At 46.4% G+C, this 25961-nt stretch overlaps 1 protein-coding gene across 8 annotated transcripts in view; it reads left to right on the top strand.

Moving 5' to 3' along the window:
* The window catches only part of LOC114450029 (disco-interacting protein 2 homolog C), a 100708-nt gene that overhangs the window by 66486 nt on the left and 8261 nt on the right, over positions 1-25961 (top strand). For 6 of the 8 annotated variants that reach the window (XM_028427924.1, XM_028427922.1, XM_028427930.1 and 3 more), the window contains exons 5-24: positions 580-921; positions 6608-6769; positions 7272-7391; positions 9051-9248; positions 13490-13581; positions 15321-15431; positions 16047-16170; positions 17428-17537; positions 17910-18012; positions 18091-18155; positions 18464-18557; positions 19231-19350; positions 19440-19554; positions 20301-20440; positions 20574-20710; positions 20792-21000; positions 21147-21261; positions 22585-22786; positions 23279-23388; position 25961. The exon at position 25961 is cut by the window's right edge and continues 80 nt beyond it. In XM_028427924.1, the coding sequence (XP_028283725.1) occupies positions 580-921; positions 6608-6769; positions 7272-7391; positions 9051-9248; positions 13490-13581; positions 15321-15431; positions 16047-16170; positions 17428-17537; positions 17910-18012; positions 18091-18155; positions 18464-18557; positions 19231-19350; positions 19440-19554; positions 20301-20440; positions 20574-20710; positions 20792-21000; positions 21147-21261; positions 22585-22786; positions 23279-23388; position 25961 (2670 nt within the window). The remainder of the gene's footprint in view (positions 1-579; positions 922-6607; positions 6770-7271; positions 7392-9050; positions 9249-13489; positions 13582-15320; positions 15432-16046; positions 16171-17427; positions 17538-17909; positions 18013-18090; positions 18156-18463; positions 18558-19230; positions 19351-19439; positions 19555-20300; positions 20441-20573; positions 20711-20791; positions 21001-21146; positions 21262-22584; positions 22787-23278; positions 23389-25960) is intronic. The other 2 variants (XM_028427925.1, XM_028427923.1) reach the window with 1 other exon arrangement.

Genomic DNA, 25961 nt, shown 5'->3' with positions numbered 1-25961 from the left:
GACCCTGTTTGTGCAGCCTCTCTCCGAGCTGGGTGAGTTTAGGTTAGCACAGAGCAGCTTTACCTGGTGCAGCCGTGATCACCTCCAGCATAATGTTGTTGACAGTGCTTCTTCTAGCTTTCAGGGATCCTCAGTGGATTGTTGTGTTTCCTGTACTGTACTAAAACCCACAGAGACCAAAAAGGATGGATGGACAGGCTGACTCTGAACAATGTAAAAATAAGTAAAAATAAGTTCACCTTGTTTCTTGAAGCCAAAAGCGACAAAAGTTTATGCTCTCAGTATGCACCCCACTGTGTGTGTGTGTGTGTCTGTGTGTGTGTGAGAACTGGGTCAGCTTCTGTTGTTATCCATGTCACCACTATCAGTATCATAATGCTGCAGGCTGAATGGATCACATGCAAAACATGTGCACAGAAACACACACAGCTCCGAGGAACAAAGCAAACTGGCTCCTCCCCTGCAGCGACTTCAAACAGACTGTCTGTGTGTGTGTCTGTGTGTGTGTCTGTAGTTATGCTACACTGCACCGCAAATCACCACCTTCACCATCCTGTTACCTTTTTCGTCCTCCCTCAGACACCTCCTCAGGCTCGGAGGGCGAGGGTCAGGGAGACGGCGATGAAGACGAAGGAGGGGACGGTGAAGAAGAGGACGGAGGAGGTGGCGGAGGAACCTCGTCTAGCCGGGAGGGGAGCATCAGCATGGAGCACTGGATCAGCCGGGCCATCCACGGCACCTCCTCCACCACCACCACCACCTCGTCCACGGCCTCCTCCTCGTCTTCCTCCACGCGCAGCGGCGGGAGTGGAGCGGCTGGCGGCAGGCTGGCCGACGTCCTGGCTCAGCACGTCCACATCTCTGCCCAGCACCACCTCCGCCACCACCACCACCACCATCATCACCACCATCACAAGACAGGTAAGGAGTAAGCAGTGTCACTGAGGAAGGGAGACGAACCACAGTGAAGGAGGCGACTGTTAGTCAGTTCCTGCGGACAAATCTCACACGCTACATGTTTTTACCCACGATTCCCTGTCGGGCACAGTCGGCACCAGTCTGTACTGGTTGGGGACAGTCAGCATAAAAAATCTGTTAGTGTGTGAGGGGAACAGACCTGACCTCAGTCACACTCATTCAAACATGTGACCAAGTCTGGACACAGTCAGGTAGTTTGAACTGATCACTGACCCAACTGATGACACGACAGCCCATGGAAAGAGAGGGTGGGACGAGAGACGGAGTGATCGACTCCTCCACAACAAGATCCAATGTTTCTGTTATTTTCTGAGCAGATAGCTGCACAGACAGCAGCAGCGAGCCGACTGTTCAGTGTTTGTTTACCTCTTCTTCTCCTTCTTTGGTTAGCAAACAACAAATTGACACATTACCGCCATCAGCGGTTGACCGCATGCTGGACTCTAGCACCTGCATAAGTTTGAAATGGCCTATGGGGATTTGCTTTGACTTTGGAGCCCCTAGAGGCTGCAGTGTGAACTGCAGGTTTAACACCTTTGCACTGGCTTCATGTCTGAGAGGTGCTAAGGAAGCATTCAGCTCATTTCAGAACCTTTACTCAGTTTCCAGTTCTTTAGAGTCCACAGGTACATTTATGACACCCAGGCTACATGTTGAGTGGTCTTAAAATGTCTGGAACATGGCTTAGAGTCTAAGCCAAAGGAGGGCACTTCAGTCTAAGCCTTAGACTGAAGTGCCCTCCTTTGATAACTTTATAAATGCAGCAGTGATGTGTGACCAGATGCAGCACAGCTGTGACAGTCGGTTTGGGCATTGACAAGTTTAATGGCAGCTGCTTGAGACCATTTTTTTAATGCCTCCTTAAAGATTCATACTTAAACTGGCATTTAGAGGACAGATTTTGCACTTATTCATGCAGTCAGAAACATGCGATGCTGTGTTAGTGGACACAGTCTGATTGGAGCGGAAAGCCTCATCTAAAGCAGTGATTTATTTATATGTCTCGACCTTCTGATCGTTTAGAAGCAGAGCAGTCCTTCAAATAGTGTGCACACAAATATACTTGATAGAATGCAGCCATGGCCCAAGCCCAGCCTGTGGTGGTTAAAGTGGGGATGCATGAGTTGTATTTGATGGTTCTAGTTTGACAGCTCGCATGTTAAATATTTGAAATGATCATATTTTATTTACTCAGATATCAGACTCTAACCAAAGGACAGGACATTGCAGCAGCACCACAGCAGGTTTGGAGTCTGAAATTCAGAAAGCACAGAGCCCTGTCTGTGGCTTCCTCCCCGCTGCTCGCTGAGGTACAGACATGACTAAACGCTCTGGCTGAGGCAGGTTTGTTTTCATGCTGGCACTGTCAGCATCCACAGCTCTGAAGATAATGCACGGACAGACGCAGAGAGCCCCCGCCAGCGTGCAGCTCCTTCAGCGCTCAGATGGGACAGCTCAGGCTCTGCTGATTGTTTGTTTGGGCTCGTCTCCACTGATTTCCTGTGTCGCTGTTCCCTGCAGTCACAAATTAGCAGAGAGTCAGAAAGATGCTTCCAAGGGAGCAGCTGCTGAGGTGTAGAGACAGAAACGCACCGAGTCTGCTGCTCAAAACAGAAAGATGGAGGAAGGAGGCTCAGAGTCATCGGCTGTGGAACCAGCCACTCATGCTGCCCGCTCACTGTGTGACGGTACACGATTAATCCTAACTACTTCTCAAGATGCATTGTGGGATACATTGAGTGCACTTTATGTGATGATTCTCACTACACATTCAGACAACCTGAAGAGCACGCTGTGGTGGATAGAGGGTGATTTCAGACCCAGCTGGAGAGTCTGTGTGTGTCCTGGCTCCTTGTTTGACTCCTTGGTTTCATAGCTAAGTCCTGTCTGTCTACAGTTTCCATGACATCACATCATATTGTAATTATTGTCGTCTTCTTTTTTTAGTGTAATTGAGTTTTTTGTGTAACTGAGTTCATATTTATCACAGAGGAAATCCTCAGCGGTGTGCACATGTGTGGGTTACAGCTCTGTTTCTCATTTCCTAGCTCAAGGCCAGAGCAGCCCAGGACTGAGTGAGTGTGTCTGTGTGTGTGTGTGTGTGCTTACTTAGGGGAGATCACTTTCCGTTCATTCCAGCATGGTTTTTCATTCAGCTCTTATCGGAGCGGCTCTGCTCGCCCGTGCTGATAACTTTTTGTTCCCTCATATCTCGCCTGTTTGTCGCCGCTCCTTTCATCCCTCCACATTTTCCTGCAGGTTGCAGATCCATTTTACAAAATCACCGTGGACGATCAGGTTGTTGTGCACGACTTTGAGTTTAGGTTGAGTGTGTCCATGTCATCGGATCTTTGTTTTCTTTCAGATAACAGCACTAAATGCTTGTTTACGCTGCTGCTGTTGCTGTGCGATTATTGAAAACTCCTCGGAGGCGTGTGGAGCTCTCTGGATGGAACTCAGACACTGAAGTTAACTTGCAGCACCAGAGCAAACGTAGCATCTACACAGCAATGGAAAGAGATCTTTGTTTTGTGGAGAGATACAAACCTGAAGAATGTGCAGGTGTTATTATGTGAAATGATGCCTAAACAAGCTGCAGCGTTTGTAGCCAGGGCTTAAACAGTAAGATGACTTAACTGCACCTGTTCCTCACTCGCAGGCCTTTTAGCCCACCTCTCCTTGAGGAGGAGGAGGCGGCGGGCTCAGCCGGCTGGTTTGGTAGAGAACGGAAACTTTGACACACGCCGCTCCGGTAAGTTTGCTGGCTGCTGCTGGAGAGTCCAGAATCAGGTCCTGCCATCCCTCACCACCAGCAGGGATGTCGAATCCCCCCCCCTCCCTTTCAGTGACTCTCCCCCCTCCGCCGTACGCCTGCTGTTAACGTTCTTCCCCTCGTCGGTTGTTTCCTGCTGATTGAATTTGTGTTGTAAGTGCAGACGAGACTTTCAATGCTGGGCTGTAGCATTGAGTCGTTGCAGATGCATGAGAGCAGAGTGTGTCTGTGTGCAAATTGTTGATGAGGAAAATCAACAATGCTTTTAAAGAGGCTGCTCAGCAGCTCGTATGAGCCCCCCCTCCTCTTTTCAAGGTTCTTCTGTTGGGTGTTGTTTATTGATTTGGCTAATTATGCAGCATGTTTTTAGTTGTTTGCTCAGCCAGAGGCAATCTGCTTTCAGAGCGGCTTTGTATCCAGGCTAGAAAGCAGATGGTGGAGGAATGTAGCCCGCCGACCGCTTCCAACTTTCAGTTCTGTGTGTCTGTAGCTCTTAAAATCTGCCACTGTATCAAAGAGCCTCAGCCCTGTTTTTACCAAGGGTTCTCATTAACAGGCAGATACATAAGGGTCAAACAGTAAAACCTGAAGAGTCAGTCAGCCCTTATGTCTCTCAGTTACTGAAGTGGCTCCCTCCACCTCTGAAAACACAGAGCTCTCACCTAGAGGAAACGTTTATTAACGCCCACATTCGGTGTAATTAAAGCTTTCATGTGGACGAGGCCTGCTGGGACGTCGCTGTGTGTCTCTGAGGACCAGCAGAGACATGTGGGAGCAGCAGGTGTCATTCATCAGGTGCATTCAGATGCTGATGGGAGTGAGCTGTTCATGATTCAGGCATATAAGAAGGGGCACTGATTCAGGTATATAATAAAGTTGCACCGTAGGCTCGCAGCTGTCTCACAGAGAGACTGTGCATGCAGTGAATGGGGACGGCTGGCCAGGCCAGGAGGTTGGAGGTCCAGGTCAGACCTGCATCAGAGGTTGTCTCCATGAGTGGTCCCCATAGGTAAAAGGAAGCAAAGTCGGACATTTTGACATGAGGATAGAATTTTTGGAGACGGCCCTCAAGTGGCCTTTTGGGGAACTGCAGCCCTGAACAAATGAAGGAAGTCAGAAGTGTGGAAATTTGGACTATGTGATGTTTAACCATGGATGCAAGCTTTAACCCATGCAGGGATACGGGGGCATCCTGTCCCTGACTTAGCTGTCTGATTGATATTCCAGCAGTGGAGACGTTCTGGACGTTCATCATCATCATCCTCAGCCGGTGCTGATATTCACCTCCTCACTGCAGACACACACACACACACACACAGTGCAGATCCAGACAGGTAGTGGTAGACAGACAGGCCACATTTTGCCGACTGTACAGCGTGCTACAGTAATTAGCATGCCTGTGCGGCACGCTGTAGTGTTGATATGCAGTCCATGTCTGTCCATGTCTCCTCTCTCTGGTCTTGTTTTTCTGTCAGTGTGCACTTCTTCATCTGAAGTGAGCTTTTACTGAAGCATCTCAGAAAGTGTGAAACATTTAGCCCAATTTGGATGCAGCTAACGCCAGGTAATACGGTAGAAATCAATCCCAAACACCTTTTTCTTCAGGCACTACCTCGGAACAAAGTCACGTCTCCTCTGGCGTGATCTTGCTCCTCGGTACGTGTTTATAGCTAGACAGTGATCGCTTATTATTTAGGCACACAGAAAGCAGACAGTTCCCCCTCCACCCTCACAAAACTGAGGCCAAAATATCTATGTTTGCACACAGTATTATAATATATCACACAGTTTGAGCCTGACCTTTGACCTCAGTATACCAAGCAGAAAGGTCCAACCCTGTAACATGAATGAATGCAAAGAGACAGTAAAAGAAACACCGGGCTGGTGTTTAGATTCATCACACGTCCTTCTCTTTGCACCATTTCATGCTGTGAATACTCAAAGTGAAGCACCCCCACACCCCCCACCCCCCAGCACCGCAAATAGTGTTTGATGTTGTTGGACTGCAGCCGAACCTCCTGAAAGAGGTAAATGTGGAGAATTTGAGGAAGCTTTGAGCAACAGGTGGGTTTAAACAGGATCTAAATGTAGCAGACAGCCCAGGAATGAACGTTAAGGCGTAGAGGGAATCTTCAGAGAATGGCAGAATGAGGGTGGTGGAGGTGGAGGTTTGTGGAGGCACAGCCATCAGTAAGGAAGGGCTGCAGGATCCCGGAGGGAGTTGAGGTGGATTTTTACTGTCAGATCTTCAACAGCCAAACATTTCTCACAGGAAGTCTGTGAATTCTAACTTCACAGACATCCTGTCAAGTTAGAATTCATTTATTATAGTAACTGCAGTTCTAAAGCTGCCACCTTCACTGCTTCTAACATTCACAGTCAGCTGACATCGCAGCCAGGGCCACAGTCACACACTGTGTGTGCTAGAGACAAGGGAGCTCTTACTTTGGATTGTCCTGCACTTTGGCATCAGACAGTGTCTTATATTGGCCATGCAGGAGGTGAGAAGAGAAGAAGAAGCCTGGCTTCTCTTCGCGGCTCTGGCTTTGTTGCAACATGAAGCTGTAGGATCAACCAGCCACAGTACAGAACTGAAGCAAACCAGCAGATAAGAGAGAAGGTTAAAACATTTCCATGCTCATAATCTGCATCCTCTGGGCAGTGCACTGACACTGCTGCACCACCTGACCAGCCTGATCATTAATACTGACAGGGAGAACAGGTGCAACTGCACCTCTCACACAAATCCTTAACAACAGCACCATGGTAGGGGTCTTCACCATGGAGCCACCATCATCATCATCATCATCACTTATCGGGCCTTTTCTCTCCCCTCCTCATTTTCTTGCAATCTAGAAAACCACTCCGCCCCTCCAGACGTCACCGGCTACACCAACAACACCGCCAACACCACCACCACTGATGGCATCCAGGTAGAGAGAGCTCCAGGCGCCGGCACCGCACCCCAGAGGCAGACGCCCAAATACGGCAACGCTGAGCTGATGGAGACGGGAGACGGTGAGTCTGGACGAGTTTCAGGATCATTCAGTGATCTATGTTCTGCTTCATCTTACCTGCTTTATGGGTTCAGACCGAAATGTCAAAAAAGAAGAAGAAACCTCATCTTCCTGTGAAATGTTCCTGTAAATGTAAAATATTTAGACCTGGTGCCAATTCAGAGAGAGATAAAACAGACAAACTGATTAGCACACGCATACACTGCAGGTATTTATTTTGCCAGCAGTCACACTGAATCCCAAACATAAGCGACTAAAAACTCTTTTTACATGCAAATGCCAGACCCTTTATTCCTCCCTGTCGTACAGCTCTGCCCCTTCTTTAAAAATCAGCCGCCATGAAAGAGGAGCGTGAGCCTTACGCCTCGTCTCGCTTTCACTTCTCTGGATTGCGGGCATTTCGATTTCGAACGGTTGGAATGTTTTTGAGCATCACAGAGGCATTCGGTGGAATCTAAGAAGTTCCCGGGATTGAAGTGTGTGAGTGTGTTTGTGCTCCGCAGGTGTTCCAGTCAGCAGCAGAGTTTCAGCCAAAATACAGCAACTCGTCAACACGCTGAAGAGACCCAAACGGCCGCCGCTCAGAGAGTTCTTTGTGGACGACTTTGAGGAGCTTCTGGAGGGTAAGAACTTCACTTTTATCTCTGTTCAGTAAGTTTTAGTGCTGTTTGTTAAATCGAGAGTGACAGTCTGATAGACTTCAGTAAAAATCACATCGATGTAGAAGGGCCTGATGTTGCTATGGTAACAGTGTTTGTTCTTGCTATTCGTTTTACTCTTAAATCAAACTAAATGAAGGGGAAACAGAAGGATAAAGTGAAATAGTGAATAAAAACATGGCTCTGGATGAAAGTCCAGACTTTATACAAAAGATGCTGAAAGCTGTAATAAGGTTTCTGAAAAGTGGTTTTGAATCTGCCTAAAGGCCTGGTTAATCCGTATACAGGCAATGAGAAGGAGCGTCAGTGGAGCTGAAGCTGGGTAGCCAGCCTTCATGTTTCTGGTTCCTGTTCAGCCCGTTAAATAATGATAAAGGGTGATGAGGTCAGGGGTCAGCTGGCCTTTGGATCTGTTCGTCCACGTCAGACTGTGAAGATCATTTCTTTGAGCTTTTTCTGTGCCAACAAACACACAAAGTGATCTAAATCCTCATGATCTGCTCTAAAGCTGCAACAACGATCAGTGAGTAGAAGTTTGGAATGTTAGTCTGGAGACATTAAGATTTACACCTATACAACTATGAACAGACTGCACGTGTCCATTTACTTGTACTGTTTACATACACCTGCCTGCATAAATATAAATAAAATTTGAATGAGTTAACATAAATATCCCTGCAAAGTCACCAAAAAGGTCTTTTTTGTTTGCTCCGGCTGTAAAGAGCTGTAAACTCGCTTTTGGAACCAGCCTGAGAAACTGCTTTCTGTCCATGTCGTGAATGCGAGGTGAAATACTTACCTCCATCGCCCCCTGCTGGATAGTTGCTGTTCTTTGAGCTGTGGGTTATTTGGCTTGTGTCAGGCGTTGTGTGTTTTGCGGCAGTCGAGGATCGTTCAGTAAATCATCGCTGCTGTCGTCAAGCTTCTCTCCCCAAAGTGTGCTGGGACAAAGTGGAGTCTCACTGATGAATATTTCCTTCTGTTTTCAGTATCAAACGCTGCAGAGCCAGAAGTTAATCCATAATTCAAGCATGAATAACAAATGTTGGAAAGACTCTGTTGTGTCATTAAAACTCATCACCGCGGGATTTAGCCTGATGAAAAGCTCTTTGTTGTCAACAGTCTGTGATAAAACGGGCTAAACGTTGCTTTCTTAAATGACAATCAAACACATTTTTTTTCAATATTAAGACACACAATCTGAGAGATTTTATCGTGATGTTAAACTGTAAAAAATTCACACACGTCATGTTTTAAAAATGTGCCTAATATCTAAAGCAGTGAGTCACTGCAGGTTTTAGGAGGAGGGGTACGTTTGTCTGGGACAGTTTTCAGCGGTGGATACACGTTTGTTGTTCTAAATATTTCAGACAGCAGAGAACACAGAGTCCGGCTTTTATGAGACTTCAAAAACATATTACTTTACCAAGAACCCATCCTGGCAGGTTGTAAGTGATGAGCTATCAGCAGGCTGGGAGGAGCTCCTCTCTGTCTGAGCAGCTGCTGCAGGAGTTATCGTTCCATAATGTCTTTTATTTGTAGCCGGATCAATCAGAGGCGTCTCTGTGATGCTGTTACTGAATTAAATCATTTAGCAAATGCTTCTTTTGTCTTCACCTGCAGTCCAGCAGCCGGACCCCAACCAGCCCAAGGCCGAGGGGGCTCAGATGGCCGCCATGCGGGGCGAGCAGCTGGGCGTGGTGACCAACTGGCCTCCATCCCTGGAGGCGGCCCTGCAGAGGTGGGGCACCATCTCTCCAAAGGCGCCCTGCCTCACCACCATGGACACCAACGGCAAGCCGCTCTACGTGCTCACCTACGGTACGTCACAGCAGCTGTGGGCTGTTATTGTGAAAGGTTTGATACAGATGGATGGTTTTGTGGCTAAAATTTCCCCAATAACTTCTGAGCGCTGCACACACTGCTGTGGCACGTTCACAGACTCCTTCATATCGTATGAATAAATCAGTGTTTTCTCTGCATTGCTTCCTGTTTTTCAGCACATATGGTGGCTTTCCCCAAGCTGATTAACTCAAGCACCAAACAATGTTTAACACCCGCTGCGTGAGCATAATTCCCCTAATGGTAGCCAGACAGAGCGCTAAGCACATTAGCAACGTGTGAAAGAGACGCTTTAAAAAAGAAAGAACCAAGTTCTCCTGCAGGGGAAGAGTTTTTTTTAGGTTATTTATTTATAACCGACTTCCAGTTTCTGCAAGTCATGATAAAAAATTAAAGTTTTCACTGCTTACTTCCATGTTTATTTCAGTTTTTTGATATTTTGTTTTGCAATATTGGCCGTGACTGAGACTGAAGGACAAACTGATCCAGTCATGGTGCAGCTGCTGCTGAATCACAGCACGTCCCCACCTCAGTGCCGCAGCTTTAGTCTCAACACAAACTAAAACAAGTTCCTCTGTTCTGCGATTGAAGTCGGTCGAGTTATTCACCTCCCAAAGCAGCAGCAGAGAAACCACTTCTGGTCCACAGGGTGTAAAGACACTCTGCTGCTGTGAATGGAGCTGCTCCTCTCATGAATTTAGAGCAGCGGGCTGAGAGGACTTTAGATGTTCAGACTCAGGTCTGATATGAGTTTAAAAGTATTAATGGTAAAGAAGAGATTTATCAAGAGCCACCTGTGCCTATTAACAATGAAAATAATCTAACAAAAAACCAACAAAATGCAGGCTTTATTCAACATAAAAGGGAACCAGCATAATAAAAGACCCTAGCTTGATGATTGATAGATTCATTTGATATTCCTGGTGTAGAATCACTAAAAAGGGAGAAAACAATGGACGGTAGAAACAAACTGCAAGGATGTAAAGCTGTATTGAAAGGGGAAGGAGTAGGAAGAAAGAGGCAGAAACGTAAACAAAGATCATAACAAACGACAGCAGGCTTGTGGCTCATAGACTCCTGCAGGGCGAAGATTTGATATTCGTCATGTCAGGCACTCAGAGTTTTGAGATGTTTTTAAACAAAATAAAATGTTTTTAAAGAAAATAAAAATAAAACACAAAAATAAAAAGATTTATGTGTGCGCTCACACCACACACAAACACACACACATCAACTCAGAGGATTAACATAAAGAAGCAGAAACTTTGTCACAGGAGCATCAACTGCCTTCAAATAGGCGTGTGTGTGTGTGTGCATGTGCTTGTGTGTGTGTGTGTGTGTGTGAGCCTGCTGTTGATGATGAGGCGATATGGGCGCTCACCAGACTGTGAAATGTCTTCAGCCAGTGTGTGTGTGTGTGTGTGTGTGCAGTGCTGAATCTAAATCTCGGCCTTGTCTCCATCTATCCTTTATCTCTCATTCCTGTCATGTCTTCTCTTTGATGTTGGCCAACAAAGACGAACGTGTTTTGTTTCTTCCTGTCGAGTTGTCCTCCGCCCGCGGAGGAACAGACAGAATTCAGATACTGAGCTCTCCCACTGTCCTTAAACTCAACCCTCACCGCGCTGCACTGCAGATAACCCCTCAGAGAGACACATTTCTATACATCAAAACGTTACAGACGAGCCCAGAGTTCCTCCGTAAGCTCTGTAAACAAATCACACCATCAACAAAGACGCTCTACGGGCACAAACTTTCCATTTCTCTGCTGTTGTTTTTCTCGTTTGCAGTGTCATCTGTAAAATAAACTCTTTTGTTAAACACATTAGCTCATCACTGTTTCCAGAGCACACATGCTTCCATAGGCATACACAGACAGCCTAAGGCAGAAAGACCAGAAATTTCCAAAGCACAAGGTTTAAGGCAAGGAGGGCACACCGCTTTCCATATGTATGTCCATATGGAAAGCCTAAGGCAGGGAAAGCACATACACTTTTTTCTGCCCTTCTATGTGCATACACAGACAGCCTAAGGCAGAAAGACCAGAAATTTCCAAAGCGCAAGGTTTAAGGCAAGGAGGGCACACCGCTTTCCATATGTATATCCATATGGAAAGCCTAAGGCAGGGAAAGCACATACACTTTTTTCTGCCCTTCTATGTGCATACACAAAAAGCCTAAGGCAGAAAGAGCAGACCTCATCCAAGTGCATACAAGGAAAGTCCAAGGCGAGGAGAGCACACCTTCTGTCCATTGACATGTATGTATGTATGTATATGTATGGAAAGCCTAAGGCAGGAAGTCACTCTTCTATGTGAATAAATGGAAAACAAAAAGGAGGGGGACCTTTCATGTGGAAAGAGCACACCTCCTTGTCTGCCCAAAAAGTTCTCCCACTTCTATGCACATGCAAAGGAAGCATTTTATTTTAGGTTGACTTCATGGCTGATGGCAACACTTTAAACCAAAGGGTTGGAATAACTTGACTTTAACAGGCTGGAATCATCCACTGACATGAATCCCTCTGCAGTTATTATATTGTTATGGGAGAACAGAAGCTCTTCTGTAAATGTTAAAATCAGCTGAAGCACCTGTTCCAGTTAAATTTAATTGGACACTTTCCTCTTCAGACAAAAGGCGGCTGTCTGTGGCTGATGTAACATCACAGAAACACAGACCGGAGCAGCCTGTACTCCATGCAGGTTGTTGAAGGAGGTGTGTCTGAAAGTTGCTGTGGTTGTAGCTGGCCTCCAGATTTTTCTTTCATTTGTACCATGGCTGCCATGCTGATCTGTTCTGAGCGTGGGCGGGACCAGATGCTCTGGAAAACATGGATGTTGTTTTGTTGAGTTACTCATGGCTCTGGCAGCCGGGTTTAATGAATCAGGCTCAGACGTCAGCAGCACGTCTGCCTGGATTGTGATGTGAATGAAAATCAGATATTCTCTGTGGCTCCCTTTGATGGACTACAAAAACACAAAGCTGATATATTTTAATTAACAGTTGTTCCCCTGAGCTCTGCAGAGCATCTGCATCATATTCCCGAACATCATCTGATCATGGGGCCACAAAGGCCACAAAGGTCTGACAGGCTGGGAACGGTGGGGGTGCAGGAGTCTGGGGTTCAGGTCCTCCTGACACCGCCAGCTGTTTTGTTTTACTGTTAGGTATTTAAAAACATGGTAGACCATGGCCTGTCTTAAAGCACATAAATTCATAGCATTTAACACATTTTTTTAAGAATATTAGTTTCCTCCTTTTGGCGCCATTTTTGGCTACCATGGCGACGATTCCTGCCCCATAAACGCATAGAGATACAGCCAGAGAAATATGCAGACACTCAGTACATCCTTTCTGAAGCAAAAGGCTCCACCTCTTTGCCTGTAATAGATGTTCAGGCAGACTGTGACGCTGCCAACGTGTTCTTTACTGTTAATGTATTGATATTGTAGAATAGCGTCACCCCCGGCAGGAAGCAGCCTGTGAGCTACTTCCTGTTCGCCTTAGCGGCTACCTGTTTGTTTGTTTGTTTGTTTAATCCTTTTCTTCTCTTTTCCTCCAGGGACCTCGGAGCTCTCCTCTTCTTCTATTCATTAGTTCTGACAAACACCAGAAAAAACTCATCTAGCCTGAAAAACAACGAGGAGTTCACGCTGCATTGCTCATGCATAATATCTGCGTCTGTCAGTCTGAATCAGGGAAAAAAGAAGCAAATTGATTCTATTGTTACTGCATTAATGAGCAGAGCTCCTCCATCTGGCCGGGAAAATGGAAAGATTGGATCATATTTAATGACTTTGTGTTTAGGTTCTTTTTTCAAAGGAGGCTTTTTGTTGCGTGACATACTGAAGAGAGAAACCTCCGTCCGGTCACCAAGCTCTGCCTGTGTAATGATGTGCTGATGTGGCTTGTGGGCCTTCCTTTAATGTGCTGCGGTTTATGTAGAGTTATCACTCTACATGGATCCAATTACACCACAGTGAGGTGAAGTTCTGAACTTCCAGGTTCACGTCAGTGCTGCCATTTCTTTCACATGATGTCATCCTTTGTTCCACTCCACACCTGACAGGCACATATTTCTCTCACATTTGTGTTGGGTACAATATAATAATATATAATATATAGTGGCCTGACGCACAGTTTTTCATGTAATAACAGCTGTGAGAGTCGTTGTCGGTCATTGTGAACCTTCTTTGTGTGATCATGTGAATGTGTCTGCAGGTAAACTGTGGTCCAGAAGTGTGAAGGTGGCCTACAACCTGCTGCACAAACTGGGAACCAAACAGGAGCCGCTCGTCAGGCCCGGAGACCGAGTGAGTGGAAAGAAATGAAAAAATGAAACTCTGACTGACACATGGGTTCAAATGGTTTGGTCTTGTCTTCTCTGTTGAATATCTTCACTTGTCTCTGTGACAAGGATTTATGTATGAAGAACATTTAATCTTAAGAAGCATTGTACAGATATGTGCACATCTCCTCACCAAGAAACATCACCAGAAAGATCAGAATCAGAGCTTCCTAATGAGGCAGTTACACATTCGTGCATCAACATTATCACTTTATCACAAACTTTAGTGAAGTGAAATCTTCCTACAGCTTCATGTGTGGTTGAAAGTGTAGCAGAGAGGTGTCAGGTGATCTAACTATGGTGAGTTCACTGAGATGTCATTACACCCCACTCAGTTTGAGGAATAAACAAAGTAATGTCTGAAATCCCCGTGGATGTGGCTCCAAAAATTACCTGCAGCTCCCCCCAGCAGACCACAGCCCAGTATATGGTGCTGACTGCAACACACTGGTAGAAGGCCTCCAGCATCAGTCCTGACTGCTGTCTGAACAGCCACAGCTAAGAGCAGATGATTCCTGCTGCACTGCTCCACCAGGCACTTGTACTCCAACTCCTGTCCATCTCTAACACACCCCAGCACATGAGAGTCCTCACAGGTCGTCTGCAGGTGGCAGGATTCAGAGGCGTAGAGACCGCAGGTGCAGGGCACCCATCCCCATCAGTCGGATGGTGTTAAAGGCAGTGGAATAAACCCTGATCCTCACAGAGCTGCCAGCACCATCCACACCCACAGAAAGAATCCAGACTAGGTTTTAACTGTAGTCCAATCTGCACCAGAGCCAGTCTCTTAATTACAGTCCTTCCTCTTTATTACCTCTCTGTACAGAAACATGAGTCAAAGACCGAAGCTCATTTGATATTTGGAAGCACTGACCTGGAGGCCAGCATGCAGCTTCTACTTCCTCTTTTCTTTCTCCTCATTCTGCTACAAAAATACCTCAAACTGAATTTATGGCATAAAATTACATTTGTCATAAACAGCCTGAGCTCCTGCATGTGCTCAGAAACCTGCAGATGAAACCTGAGCCCCTCCACTGAGACATGTCAACAACAGTCCTGTTAGAGCTTCATTACACCACGCTCATTCACTCAGGTGCACTTAGCTTACAGTGCCACACACACACACACTCCAGTGCTGTGTATGGAAGCTATTAAGCAGCACTTACAGAGGGGTTCACTGTTATCATCACAACTTTGAGCCAAGCTGGATCCAACATGGAGGAGCGACTAAATCTGTTTCAGATGAGCTCTCATGGAGCAGATGATTCACCACAGAATAGAAACCTGCAGTAAAATGAGCATTTAGTTTTATCTGAAGAAACAACACGCACACTACGGTGGACAGCAGTTAAAACAGGGGCAGATGGCCAAAGGTCTGCAGCCGGCAGCAGGAGGGCTGGATGTGGTGTTGGGGTTAGCTATTAAAAGTACTGGGTTGCGCTTCGGGTAAGATCGGGATTTAGGTTAACACGATTTTGCAACTTATTTGGGAAAATGATCCATCTTTCTTCTATTTTCAGCTTTTCCTTCGGGATTAATAAAGTTTTATCTTATCTTATCTTATCTTATCTTGTTTGACATGCACTGTTTAGATATGACCACAGGAGGGCGGCAGACACGTGCACACTGGTCATTTAGTGTTGATTTCTGTCAATCTTTAATACCATCTTCTTTCTCTCCTGCTATGTGTCCTCCTGCCCGTAGGTGGCGCTGGTCTTCCCAAACAACGACCCCGCTGCCTTCATGACAGCTTTCTACGGCTGCCTGCTGGCTGAAGTCGTCCCTGTGCCGATAGAAGTACCACTGACCAGGAAGGTGAGTGTCGACGACCAGAACTCCGTTAGTGTCTGTTTAGTCTTAATAACATGTTAATTTCTGCTGTAAAGTTGGACATTTTAACATGAAGGTATGTGAGGATGGACTCACTTTTGGAGCCAGCCTCCTTGTGGCCATTTGTGGAACTGCATGCTGCTGCTTGTTTGAAATGTGGGAAAGCTCATTTATCTTCTATTTTCTAGACTGGATTAAAGAAATGTTGTGTAAGCAGCAGTGCAGTCATCTGTCTGGACAATGTGTCATGAGATCATGCAAATTCTGAAGTCATTCATTTTTTTGTCTAACACTCCTAAAGGAGCAGCAGCCTGCAGACAGCTGATGAGTAAACACAGAGAAAGTGTCTGTTTTCTTTAGCCTGAGAAGGTTTTGTTTTGGTATTTTCACGTCAAACAGCGTTAGTGAGCTGAAAAGAGGACGAGCAGAGCAGCAGGGAAAACTCTGTGTTAGCTGGTGGTGCTGAGGATTTTATTAAACACACAAGTCATCATCAGAAGGGCGCGCTGTGATGCAAAACAGAGGACACGCAGCTTGCAACTGGAGAAGAATTTGATTGATTAGAATGCAGCCGATAAATCAGATGTGACGTCTCCGCAGGACGCCGGCAGTCAGCAGATCGGCTTCCTGCTGGGCAGCTGCGGAGTGACGGTGGCGCTGACCAGCGACGCCTGCCACAAAGGTCTGCCCAAGAGTCCCACCGGAGAGATCCCACAGTTCAAAGGTCAGGACACACACACACAACCTCTAAACTTCTATTTAGTTATAAAACCTCTGGAAGTGAAGAGAACATCTTAAACATTTCCAGAACATACACAGTTTGCATTTACTGCACTTCTCAGCACAACTCAGGAGCAGTTTGACTCACATGCAAACAAATATCATGTGAGAAAAATTCTGTAATGGATTTTTAATGAGTTTTTTAATGTTTACTGCACACAGACACGTTGAAGATTTCTCTGCTTGTACAGATACAGTATTTATGTTGCAATGAGGAGGAGCGCAAGTGATTTTAAAATATAAACTTTAATGTTAATGTGTTCAAAAGTCATCACGCGTTCACTAATCACACTAATGAAGACCAATGGTATAAAACTGTACCACACACACACACACCCACACACACATCCATCCATCCATCCGACTGACACACACACACTGACAAAAAAGTGTGAAATACTACACTTTTTTGTCAGTGTGTGTGTCAGTTGGATGGATGGACTGACTGATGGCAGCAGACAGCTGGGCTGAGTAATGTATGATAAGCTGATAGAGAGACACGGAGGGAGAGAGAGAGAGAGTCAGTGACGTGGTGATGCACATCGATAGAAAAACATCTGAGCAGAGGAGCAGCGGATGGAGGCAGACGAGTGATGGATGGGAAACAGAGAAACATTAACAGAGAGAGAATCTCTCCGTGATTAATAACCACTGCTTGCTGTGCAGTAATGGATGTATAAATAGCAACATGATGCCACCAGATTTATCACCCCTCACTCAGCGTGGATCCAGACGTGTGTGTGTGTGTGTGTGTGTGTCATTATAGTGGAGTGCTCCTCGTATTGATCAGCAGGCTTTAAGCTCATCTCATTCACGGGCTGATTGTTTCCTCTGGCTGGCTGGCAGCAGCATTAATTCAGACATTAACAGCCCTCACATACAGAGGGTCCACATCCAGTCATGCTCTGCCATGTAAACGCTCTCTGCAACGAGCAGCACGTCCTCACAATCGGAATCATTATCGGCCTTTGTGATTGTAAAAACATTGGTCCCACAATGAGTCCTGAACGGCATGTTCACACTTCCTGTTTCCTGGTCCTGAAGTTTAAAGGGGTTTACTGTTATTGATATTTACTTCTTAAACACGCTGCTAACGTAAAACCAGCTGTAGCTAACAGGTGGCTAAATGAAACGACATAAATCCTCGAGTCATGAGTCAGGGCGATTAGTGGATGTTTGTTTTGTGTCCTTGTGAATCCAGGCTGGCCCAAAGTGCTGTGGTTCGTCACAGAGTCCAAACACCTCTCCAAACCGCCCCGAGACTGGTTCCCACATATCAAGGATGCAAACCAGGACACTGCCTACATCGAGGTAACACACACACACACACACACACAGGATCACGATCAATTCCCCGCTTGGTCTCCGAGCCGGTCAATGCTATCATCCTGTCTGATTGGTTTGAATTTATTTAACAGCCCTTTTAAGCAGCCGGGCTTTTATTGCAGTGATAGCATGATGAAGCCTCTCCCTGATTGAAAAGGGCTGAGAGGAAAAATGATCAAAGAAGCCTGAGGAACCTTTTGTTTAGAACCCATCAGACGGAAATGACAAATGTTCATTTTTCAGCATGATTCATTACTTTAACAGCAGCCTTTAATGTCACATCGGCCACTTTTGAGACAGAAGAGCTCTTATTTTGAAAAGAATCTCACTCACATGTTAAACCTCGTCTCTGTCCAGTATAAGACGTGTAAGGACGGCAGCGTCCTCGGCGTGACGGTGATGCGGATAGCCATGCTCACACACTGCCAGGCCCTCACACAGTCCTGCTCATACACAGAAGGTAACACACACACACCACACACACACACAAACACACACACACGATCACTTTACACTGAACGTCTTTCTCTCCCTCCAGCTGAGACCATAGTGAATGTATTAGACTTCAAGAAGGACGTTGGACTGTGGCACGCCGTCCAGACAGTAAGAAACACACACACACACACACACACTGTGTTTGCCCCGAAGAATACACACACACCTGTGACATGCAGAATAACCATTGAAAATATAAATATATTGAAAAAAAAGATACTGATAAGATATGAATGATGCCCCAGAATGGAGAACTGGACTGTACCTCACCTAAACTCAGGTCACTGTATGTGGTCTGTAGTCTGGCTGCAGGTGGATTCTCTGACCCGGAGTCTGAATCAGCCGGTTCAGTCAGTTCACCTGCCTGATGTCGAGTTGTGTTTGCTCCTGTGTAACTCCGCACTGTTTTCTGTCAGAGTGTGATGAACATGATGCACGTCATCAGCATTCCCTACGCCCTGATGAAGGTCAACCCGCTGTCCTGGATCCAAAAAGTCTGCCAGTACAAAGGTAGCACAACCCACCCACTGTCTGAGAAACACACCTCAGACTGTCGTCCTCTCTGACTCAGGCTGTGTATTTGCACAACAGTTAGGTTATGGATTAATAACATGATCGTATTTAATGACTTTATATTTAAAGTTATAATATAATTAAATATAATTAAAATGACTGTTATAAAAGAGTTCACCCCCTGTACAGCTGACACTAGAAGGAACCAGGCTGTAACATGTTTACTTCAGCTGTAATGTTGACTGTTCTAACATGGGAGTCTATGGGGACTGACTCACTTTAAGAGACAGCCCCCAGCGGCTGCGGCGTGAACGCATTGGCTTCAACTCTGAGCCCCGGATGTTGCCGCTGGGAATTAAAAAAAGGCGGAAAGAAAAGGCAGCACTTTAATGTCACCTGGATACTTTACTGGTGACACTTTACACAAACAAACATGGCGGAGCACGAGATCAGAGCTGCTACAAATAACAAATGATATGTATTTTGTATGTATTGTCACCAACTCCCATTTATTAGCCTCTTTATGGAGGACTGTTTCATCCATGGCACTTGGTGCTCCATGGTTGGGTCCATATAGAAGCTAAAGAACATCACCTGTCAAAAACAGGACACATGTTTATGTTGTGGCACCATGTGGGTAATTGGTGTGTGTGTTTGTGTGTGTGTGTAGGTAAGGTGGCTTGTGTGAAGTCGCGGGACATGCATTGGGCTCTGGTGGCCCATCGGGACCAGCGAGACGTCAACCTGAGCTCCCTGCGCATGCTGGTGGTGGCGGACGGCTCCAATCCCTGTAAGAAAACACTCTCCCCAGTTCGTCCTGATGGTGGCGCTGCTTCTGTTTCTGCTGTGAGTAAAAGATGATTGGATTGTGTCCATCAGGGTCGATCTCGTCCTGCGACGCCTTCCTCAACGTCTTCCAGACGAAAGGTTTGAAGCCAGAGGTTATCTGCCCGTGTGCCAGCTCGCCTGAGGCTCTGACTGTCGCCATACGCAGGTCAGTGACACTGACACACAGCTGCTGGGATTTTACACACAGATTTATTTAGTGTCTGCAGTAAAGAAGCGGTGTGTTCAGCTCTAACCCTCCTCCACTACTTTCTAATTTTGAGCCCATTTTATGTCCCGACTTTACAGTTGTGTGGTTTTTTAAACTTCTCCACCTCTTTCATCCCGTCTGTAGTCCAGCATCTGAGCTCCAGCATCTGAGCTCCAGCATCTGAGCTCCAGCATCTGAGCTCCAGCTGGCATTTCTCATTCTAACACTTGTAAAACCTGTGACTGTGTGTGTTTGTGTTAATATGCGGCTCTTTGGGTGTGGTGGTAATGAACCTGGAGGTGCAGCTCACACTCACAACCTTTAATGTGTGACACACAGCCTTCCTTAACAGCCTCTAATCAGACTTTCACCTAAACTTTATCACTCTGGCAACCGTTTTCCAAAAGAGCTAGATCTTCTAAAATGTTCTTTAAACAACTTCGCCAGAAAAATGTCCTTGGTCACCAAAATTGTCCCACAGTTTCACACTTGCCAAAAATTGTGACTTTATAAAACATCGATTTGTTTCAGTAAATAACTTGACTCCCTGGTTCTGCCCCCACTTTTCAAAATATTACTTGACTCTAAAATTCACTTTATTTTCCAATTTTGACTAATTTTCATTGATCCAAGTGTTTCTAAAGTGAAAATAAGGGTTCCTTCATTGAAAACTCTGATTGGTCATCTCGTCCTGCCCCCTGCAGGCCGTTGGAGGAGGGCAGCTCCCCTCCCAGTCGTGGCATTCTGTCCATGCAGGGTCTGAGTCACGGCGTGATCCGGGTCGACACTGAGGAGAAGCTGTCGGTGCTCACGCTGCAGGACGTGGGTTCAGTCATGGCCGGAGGTGAGACACAAACACACACCTCATCCCGTGCGCTTACACACATTAAAAATGTTTCATACTTGATGCTTCTAAATGAAATTTCAAAATAAAAGCTGAAATGATCCGTGAACTGGAACTTTCTTCCCGCCTGCAGCCATGATGTGTGTGGTGAAGCCTGAAGGTGTTCCTCAGCTCTGTAAAACAGACGAGATCGGAGAGTTGTGTGTTTGTACGGTTGCCACGGGAACCTCCTATTATGGTCTAGCAGGCATGACCAAGAACACCTTTGAGGTGAGAAGAGAATAAATTCTTGGGTTTTATTGATGGTCTTGGTCTTTTATCCTCACCTTTGTGTCTTTTTAACCCCCGCAGGTCTTCCCCGTGTCCAACAGCGGGACTCCCATCAGTGAGTTTCCCTTCACCAGAACTGGCCTGCTGGGCTTCATCGGACCTGCAGGTCTGATCTTTGTGGCGGGGAAGATGGACGGCCTCATGGTGGTGGGAAGCCGTCGGCATAACGCTGATGATATCGTTGCCACAGCGCTGGCAGTGGAGCCAATGAAGTTTGTCTACCGGGGCAGGTGAGCAGGCTTCAGCATCAAACTTTATAGCTCCGACATATGTGGCCCAATACAACGTGACTGCCAGGAAAACCGTATTCATCCTGCTGCAGTCAGAGTACTGGCATTAAGTAAGCTGTGTGTGTGTGTGTGCGCGCGCTGTGCAGGATAGCAGTGTTTTCCATCACAGTGCTTCATGATGAGAGGATCGTGGTCGTGGCTGAGCAGCGACCAGACTCGACTGAGGAGGACAGCTTCCAGTGGATGAGCAGAGTTCTGCAGGTACACACACACACAGTAAACTACTTCATACACACAACAGATGCACAATAACACAATAACTAAGTGTGCTTTCTTTACAAATATGCCAAAATTACATCTTTGATATTATCCAGTGAAAAACTGTAAGACTTCCTGATGGTCCTTGAATGCATCATTTGCAGTTCCAGCAGAAAATACAATCAATCTAAGCTTATTTCATTAAAACAAAGAATTCTTTATGTCTGATTTAAAAATTCCCCAAAAAGTACATGCATTAAACAGATTCTGTAAAGGGTAAAAATTCTGCACTCTGCTCCAGAAATAAAGAAACATGGCGGACTCACATGTGACCAGCAGTCACATGACAAAAGTTCAGAGAACATCTGGCTGATCTGCAGCCTTTTACAGCTGAAACTTATTTGTAGACGCTGTACAAATGCAGTGAAACATCTTTAACATGTGGACTCGTCTCTTCTTGAAGAGATTCAACCCTCAGCAATGAGGTACATGTTGTACCGACATGTTAACACACTGAAGTTTGTTTTGATTTGCTGCCATAAATCTGTATCAATCCGCTGCAAATGCAACATGAGCAGTGAAAGACAGACATAACTGAATAAACCCAGACTGATCCTTTAACCAGACCGACACAGTGTAACAGCTCTCTCACACACACACACACACACACACTCTCTCTCTCTCCACATGTGATCCTCACTATATATTCATACAGATACAATCTGGGCCGTTCTCTGTACGCTGGCGACTGTGGTGAAGTTTGAAGTTATAAAAGCCGTCTGGATTTTTTTAGCAGCTGCAATAAAACCTGGCTGTTTCTCATTCATTTACCGTCACAGATACTGCACTGCATGTTTCTCCGTTCAGCTCGTCTGGCTGCACAGTCAGCCTGTTTTAAAGGAGGATGACATGCCTGGATGTTGGAGGTTAAACGTTGATTAACTTTTCTGTAGAGTCACAAATACACTGAAATGTGGAAGTTTATCTCGAAGCCTGCAGACTGTTTTCAGGATGGTTTCACCGCCTTCACTCCCAGGGATTTATCTTGGTCGGTTTATGCTGTACCTTCATTTTACTGCAGTTATTATATTAGTCTGTGTATGTTGAAAAAGGTGAAACTTAATGTCTAATGTATCTGGCAGCATCTTTTCCTAGTTTTGTAGAGGGAAGATTGTTGCACGGTCACACAGTTGATCTTCAGATTTCAGTTTGAATCCTTCTGTCATGAAGACTGATAAAGATATCATCTATCTATAATCTACCATAACAGACAAATGGGGGGCGTGTCACTTTGGATGCTGAGATGTGTGTCTGCCCTCTCTCCAGGCCATAGACGGTATCCACCAGGTGGGGGTGTACTGCCTGGCCCTGGTCCCCTCCAACACTCTACCCAAGACGCCCCTGGGTGGCATCCACCTGTCCGAGACCAAGCAGCTCTTCCTGGAGGGGGCGCTGCACCCCTGCAACGTGCTCATGTGTCCGCACACCTGCGTCACCAACCTGCCCAAACCCAGGCAGAAACAGCCAGGTACGCCCTGAGGAATCTGTGGCCAACCTTTGTAGAGATAGCTCCGCCCTCAGGCTGTCATGGAGCTCTATGAGGACATGGTGACCATCATACCTGCTCCCCTGATACCATGAAGTTTGACTTCTCCTACTTCAGGCCACAAACTTATCAATCAAACCTTGTAAACAGTGTCGGTTTCAAGGACACACCGCTCATTTCTCCTCCTTTCCTACTCCTCCTCCTCCGCTCTTTCTTCCTCCTCCTCCTCCTCCTCCTCCTCCTCCTCCTCCTCCTCTCTCCTCCTCCTCTCTCCTCCTCCTCCTCCTCCTCTCTTTCTTCCTCCTCCTCCTCTCTCCTCCTCCTCCTCCTCCTCCTCCTCCTCTTTCCTCCTCCTCCTCCGCTCTTTATTCCTCCTCCTCCTCCTCCTCCTCCTCCTCCTCCTCTCTCCTCCTCCTCCTCCTCCTCCTCCTCCTCCTCCTCCTCCTCCTCTCTTTCTTCCTCCTCCTCCTCCAGAGATCGGCCCTGCGTCTGTGATGGTCGGGAATCTGGTGTCGGGAAAGCGGATCGCTCAGGCCAGTGGCAGAGATCTGGGTCAGATCGAAGACAATGACCAGGCAAGGAAGGTGTGTGTGAGAGGGGGCCCGCTGGTTTTCTTCATCATCACCATTAACACATGGCTATACTTGCATTGAAACGTATTCATCCATTATTCATTGATTAGCCGAGATGTTGCTTTAGCACATTTCTACATCTCACATGTGGAGGTGAGCAGTGATGGAGAGCTGTGTTGCTAAATCAGTTAGCTAGCCTTAAAGCTAAGCTTACGAAGCTAGCTGTAACTTAGCTGGGTAAGAATATAGGATCTGATTCGTCATAGCATTCTCTAAAAACATGGATTTCCATGAATTCATTCCTTCATCTCTGCTCATTCCTGTGAATCGCCTCCGTCATGTTCATCCCTCTGAAAACCGAGCCCTCTGTGTGGATGAGCTGAACACAGCCTGTTTGTTTGAGTGTGTTTATTGTTTCTTTTCTGTGTAATATATAAAAATACACTTTTCTATTCTGACTCACAGCAGAAGCAGGAAGTCCTGTTTCAACATTCACAGCTTCTGTGGATGTGTGCATACGTCTGTTCAGTTCCTGTAAACATGGTTTCTCAGGTTCTGTTCCTGGTGTAGGAGTGGTTCAGTCAGCTAGTTTGGTGAGCTCATATTGTTAAAGTTAAAGTTCCAAAATAACATGTCCATGTGAGGGACTCGTCCCGTGTAGGACAACAGACTCCTCAATCCTCAGATCAAAGTAGAACCCCATAAACCCTCTGAAAATGGTAGTTTTAGGAGGATTAGATGAAGCAGAAATATTTAACTACAATCATTTATGGTCTGTGATACCTGCGGTTGCAGTGAATTCAACACACACTGATAAAGCTGTGCTATAGAGCGCAGATTTCTATCTGCAGCCTGGAATTTAAGGAGCGCACCAGCGTCCTGCAGACAGAGGGGCTTTGTGTGGCTGCTTAGCATGCTAGTCCTCCCTCTCATACAGATAACATGCAGGCAGGTCCCAGCTCTGTGGGGTTGAACCGAGGGTCACAGCACCTCTCACAGTTTTTCAGGGTTTCTGTTATTTTTGCTGTGAGGCGGGGGAAATGGAGAGAACTGGAGAAGAAGTAGACTTTAATTTGCCATCATGAAAGTTTTATGAAAGCTCAGAGTCGAGCCAACAAGCAGCTGAATGATCTTTTCGGTGGTGGTGGTGGTGGGGTGGGGGGGTGGGGGGGCTTCCTTAAATCTTTTCACCCCCGGAGGTTTATGATGCATGAAGCCGGCGAGGCCGTCAGCCAAACTGTGAGGGTGAAACAGGAAGCTGGACCCGGCGAGGAGCTGAGTGATGCTTTCAGCTGCCGTTTAAAGAAGCAGAAAAACTTCATTATGAAAGCTGAGGAAGTGACAGCCTGTGTGAAGCACACCGCAGGTCAGGTCCGCCTGCATGCGGCACCACACGGAAGCGTGAAGAAGATTCATGTGAACTTAATGATTTAAAGAAGAAATCTGCAGTTCCTCCTGCAGCCTCTGGGGGGTGGGGGGCACCTCCAGAAGTGAAGACCTCCATGATCAAACTGCTCCAAACTCTTCATGTCTCTGTAGTGATCCTGCTGAATACAAACAGCATCTGCCTCTCCCCTTTTCAGTCCTACTCAGTGAAGCCAGTCCATGCTAATGCATATTAGCATGCTAGCTTCCATTGTCATTGTCTTTTTGTTCTTCCAAGCTAGGTTAGCTTAGTGCTCACCCCATGGGCAGGGCCACCTTGATGTGTCTGGCATCCAGGTGGATGATGGATGATCAGGGATTATTCATCATGTAATTAATGTCACGACCACAAGGAGGCAACATACGTTCTGCGCTGTAGCTTTGACTCCTGAGTTGTGAGGTTTCCTGGAACCAGACCAGACCAGCCCTAAAACAGTGTGGTGAGCATCAGACTGAAGTCTGCCCCACAGCACCCTGTTTTCATGTTAAACATGTTAGACCCGAACACTGACAGCTCAGGAGGATCCCACTGCTCTAACTGGAGCAACTGCAGCATAATAACTCAGTGTAGAACAGCCGCTCCCAGCTGGGGAACTTTGCAGTGTAAACCAAGCGCACCCAGAACCCCCCATCCGTGCAGAGCCGCGGCCCGCTCGCTGAATCCTCATCTGTCACTGCAGCTGCGTGAGCACGCAGATAAAGCCGCTTCCTCTGGCAGAAACACGACGTAGCATGAATCACAGCCAGCAGCACAGCCTGAAAAATTCATGAGACCAGAAACAAACCGACCCTCTGCTCGTCTCATTCCTCTGCCTCCATCTCTCTCACCCCCTTCCCCTCCAAATTAAGTGCATCCCCTTAATTTCCCAGCAGGTCCCGGGCTGCTGTTTTACAGGGCGCTTCATCAGCATGCAGCGCGGCTCCGAGTCTGTGTCACTGTCAGAGCCCAGAATGAGTGAATGGTTTCCAAGAAATCAGCCTCACAGGATGAAGTGTGGTGATATTTAAAAACTGCAGCTCAGCTGTAAAAAGTGTTCAGAGAAGTTACTGCTCACAGCGATGTGGGGAAACCTCGGAGAACTCTCAGTTCATACGTGACTCAACAGATGACGTTTTTTAAGTTTATATGATTATAATCGTCATTGTTTGTGTCTTCTAGT

This window comes from Parambassis ranga, chromosome 17, assembly GCF_900634625.1.
Source record: "Parambassis ranga chromosome 17, fParRan2.1, whole genome shotgun sequence".
Classification (NCBI taxonomy): domain Eukaryota; kingdom Metazoa; phylum Chordata; class Actinopteri; family Ambassidae; genus Parambassis; species Parambassis ranga.
This window is presented reverse-complemented; position numbering and strand designations above follow the sequence as displayed.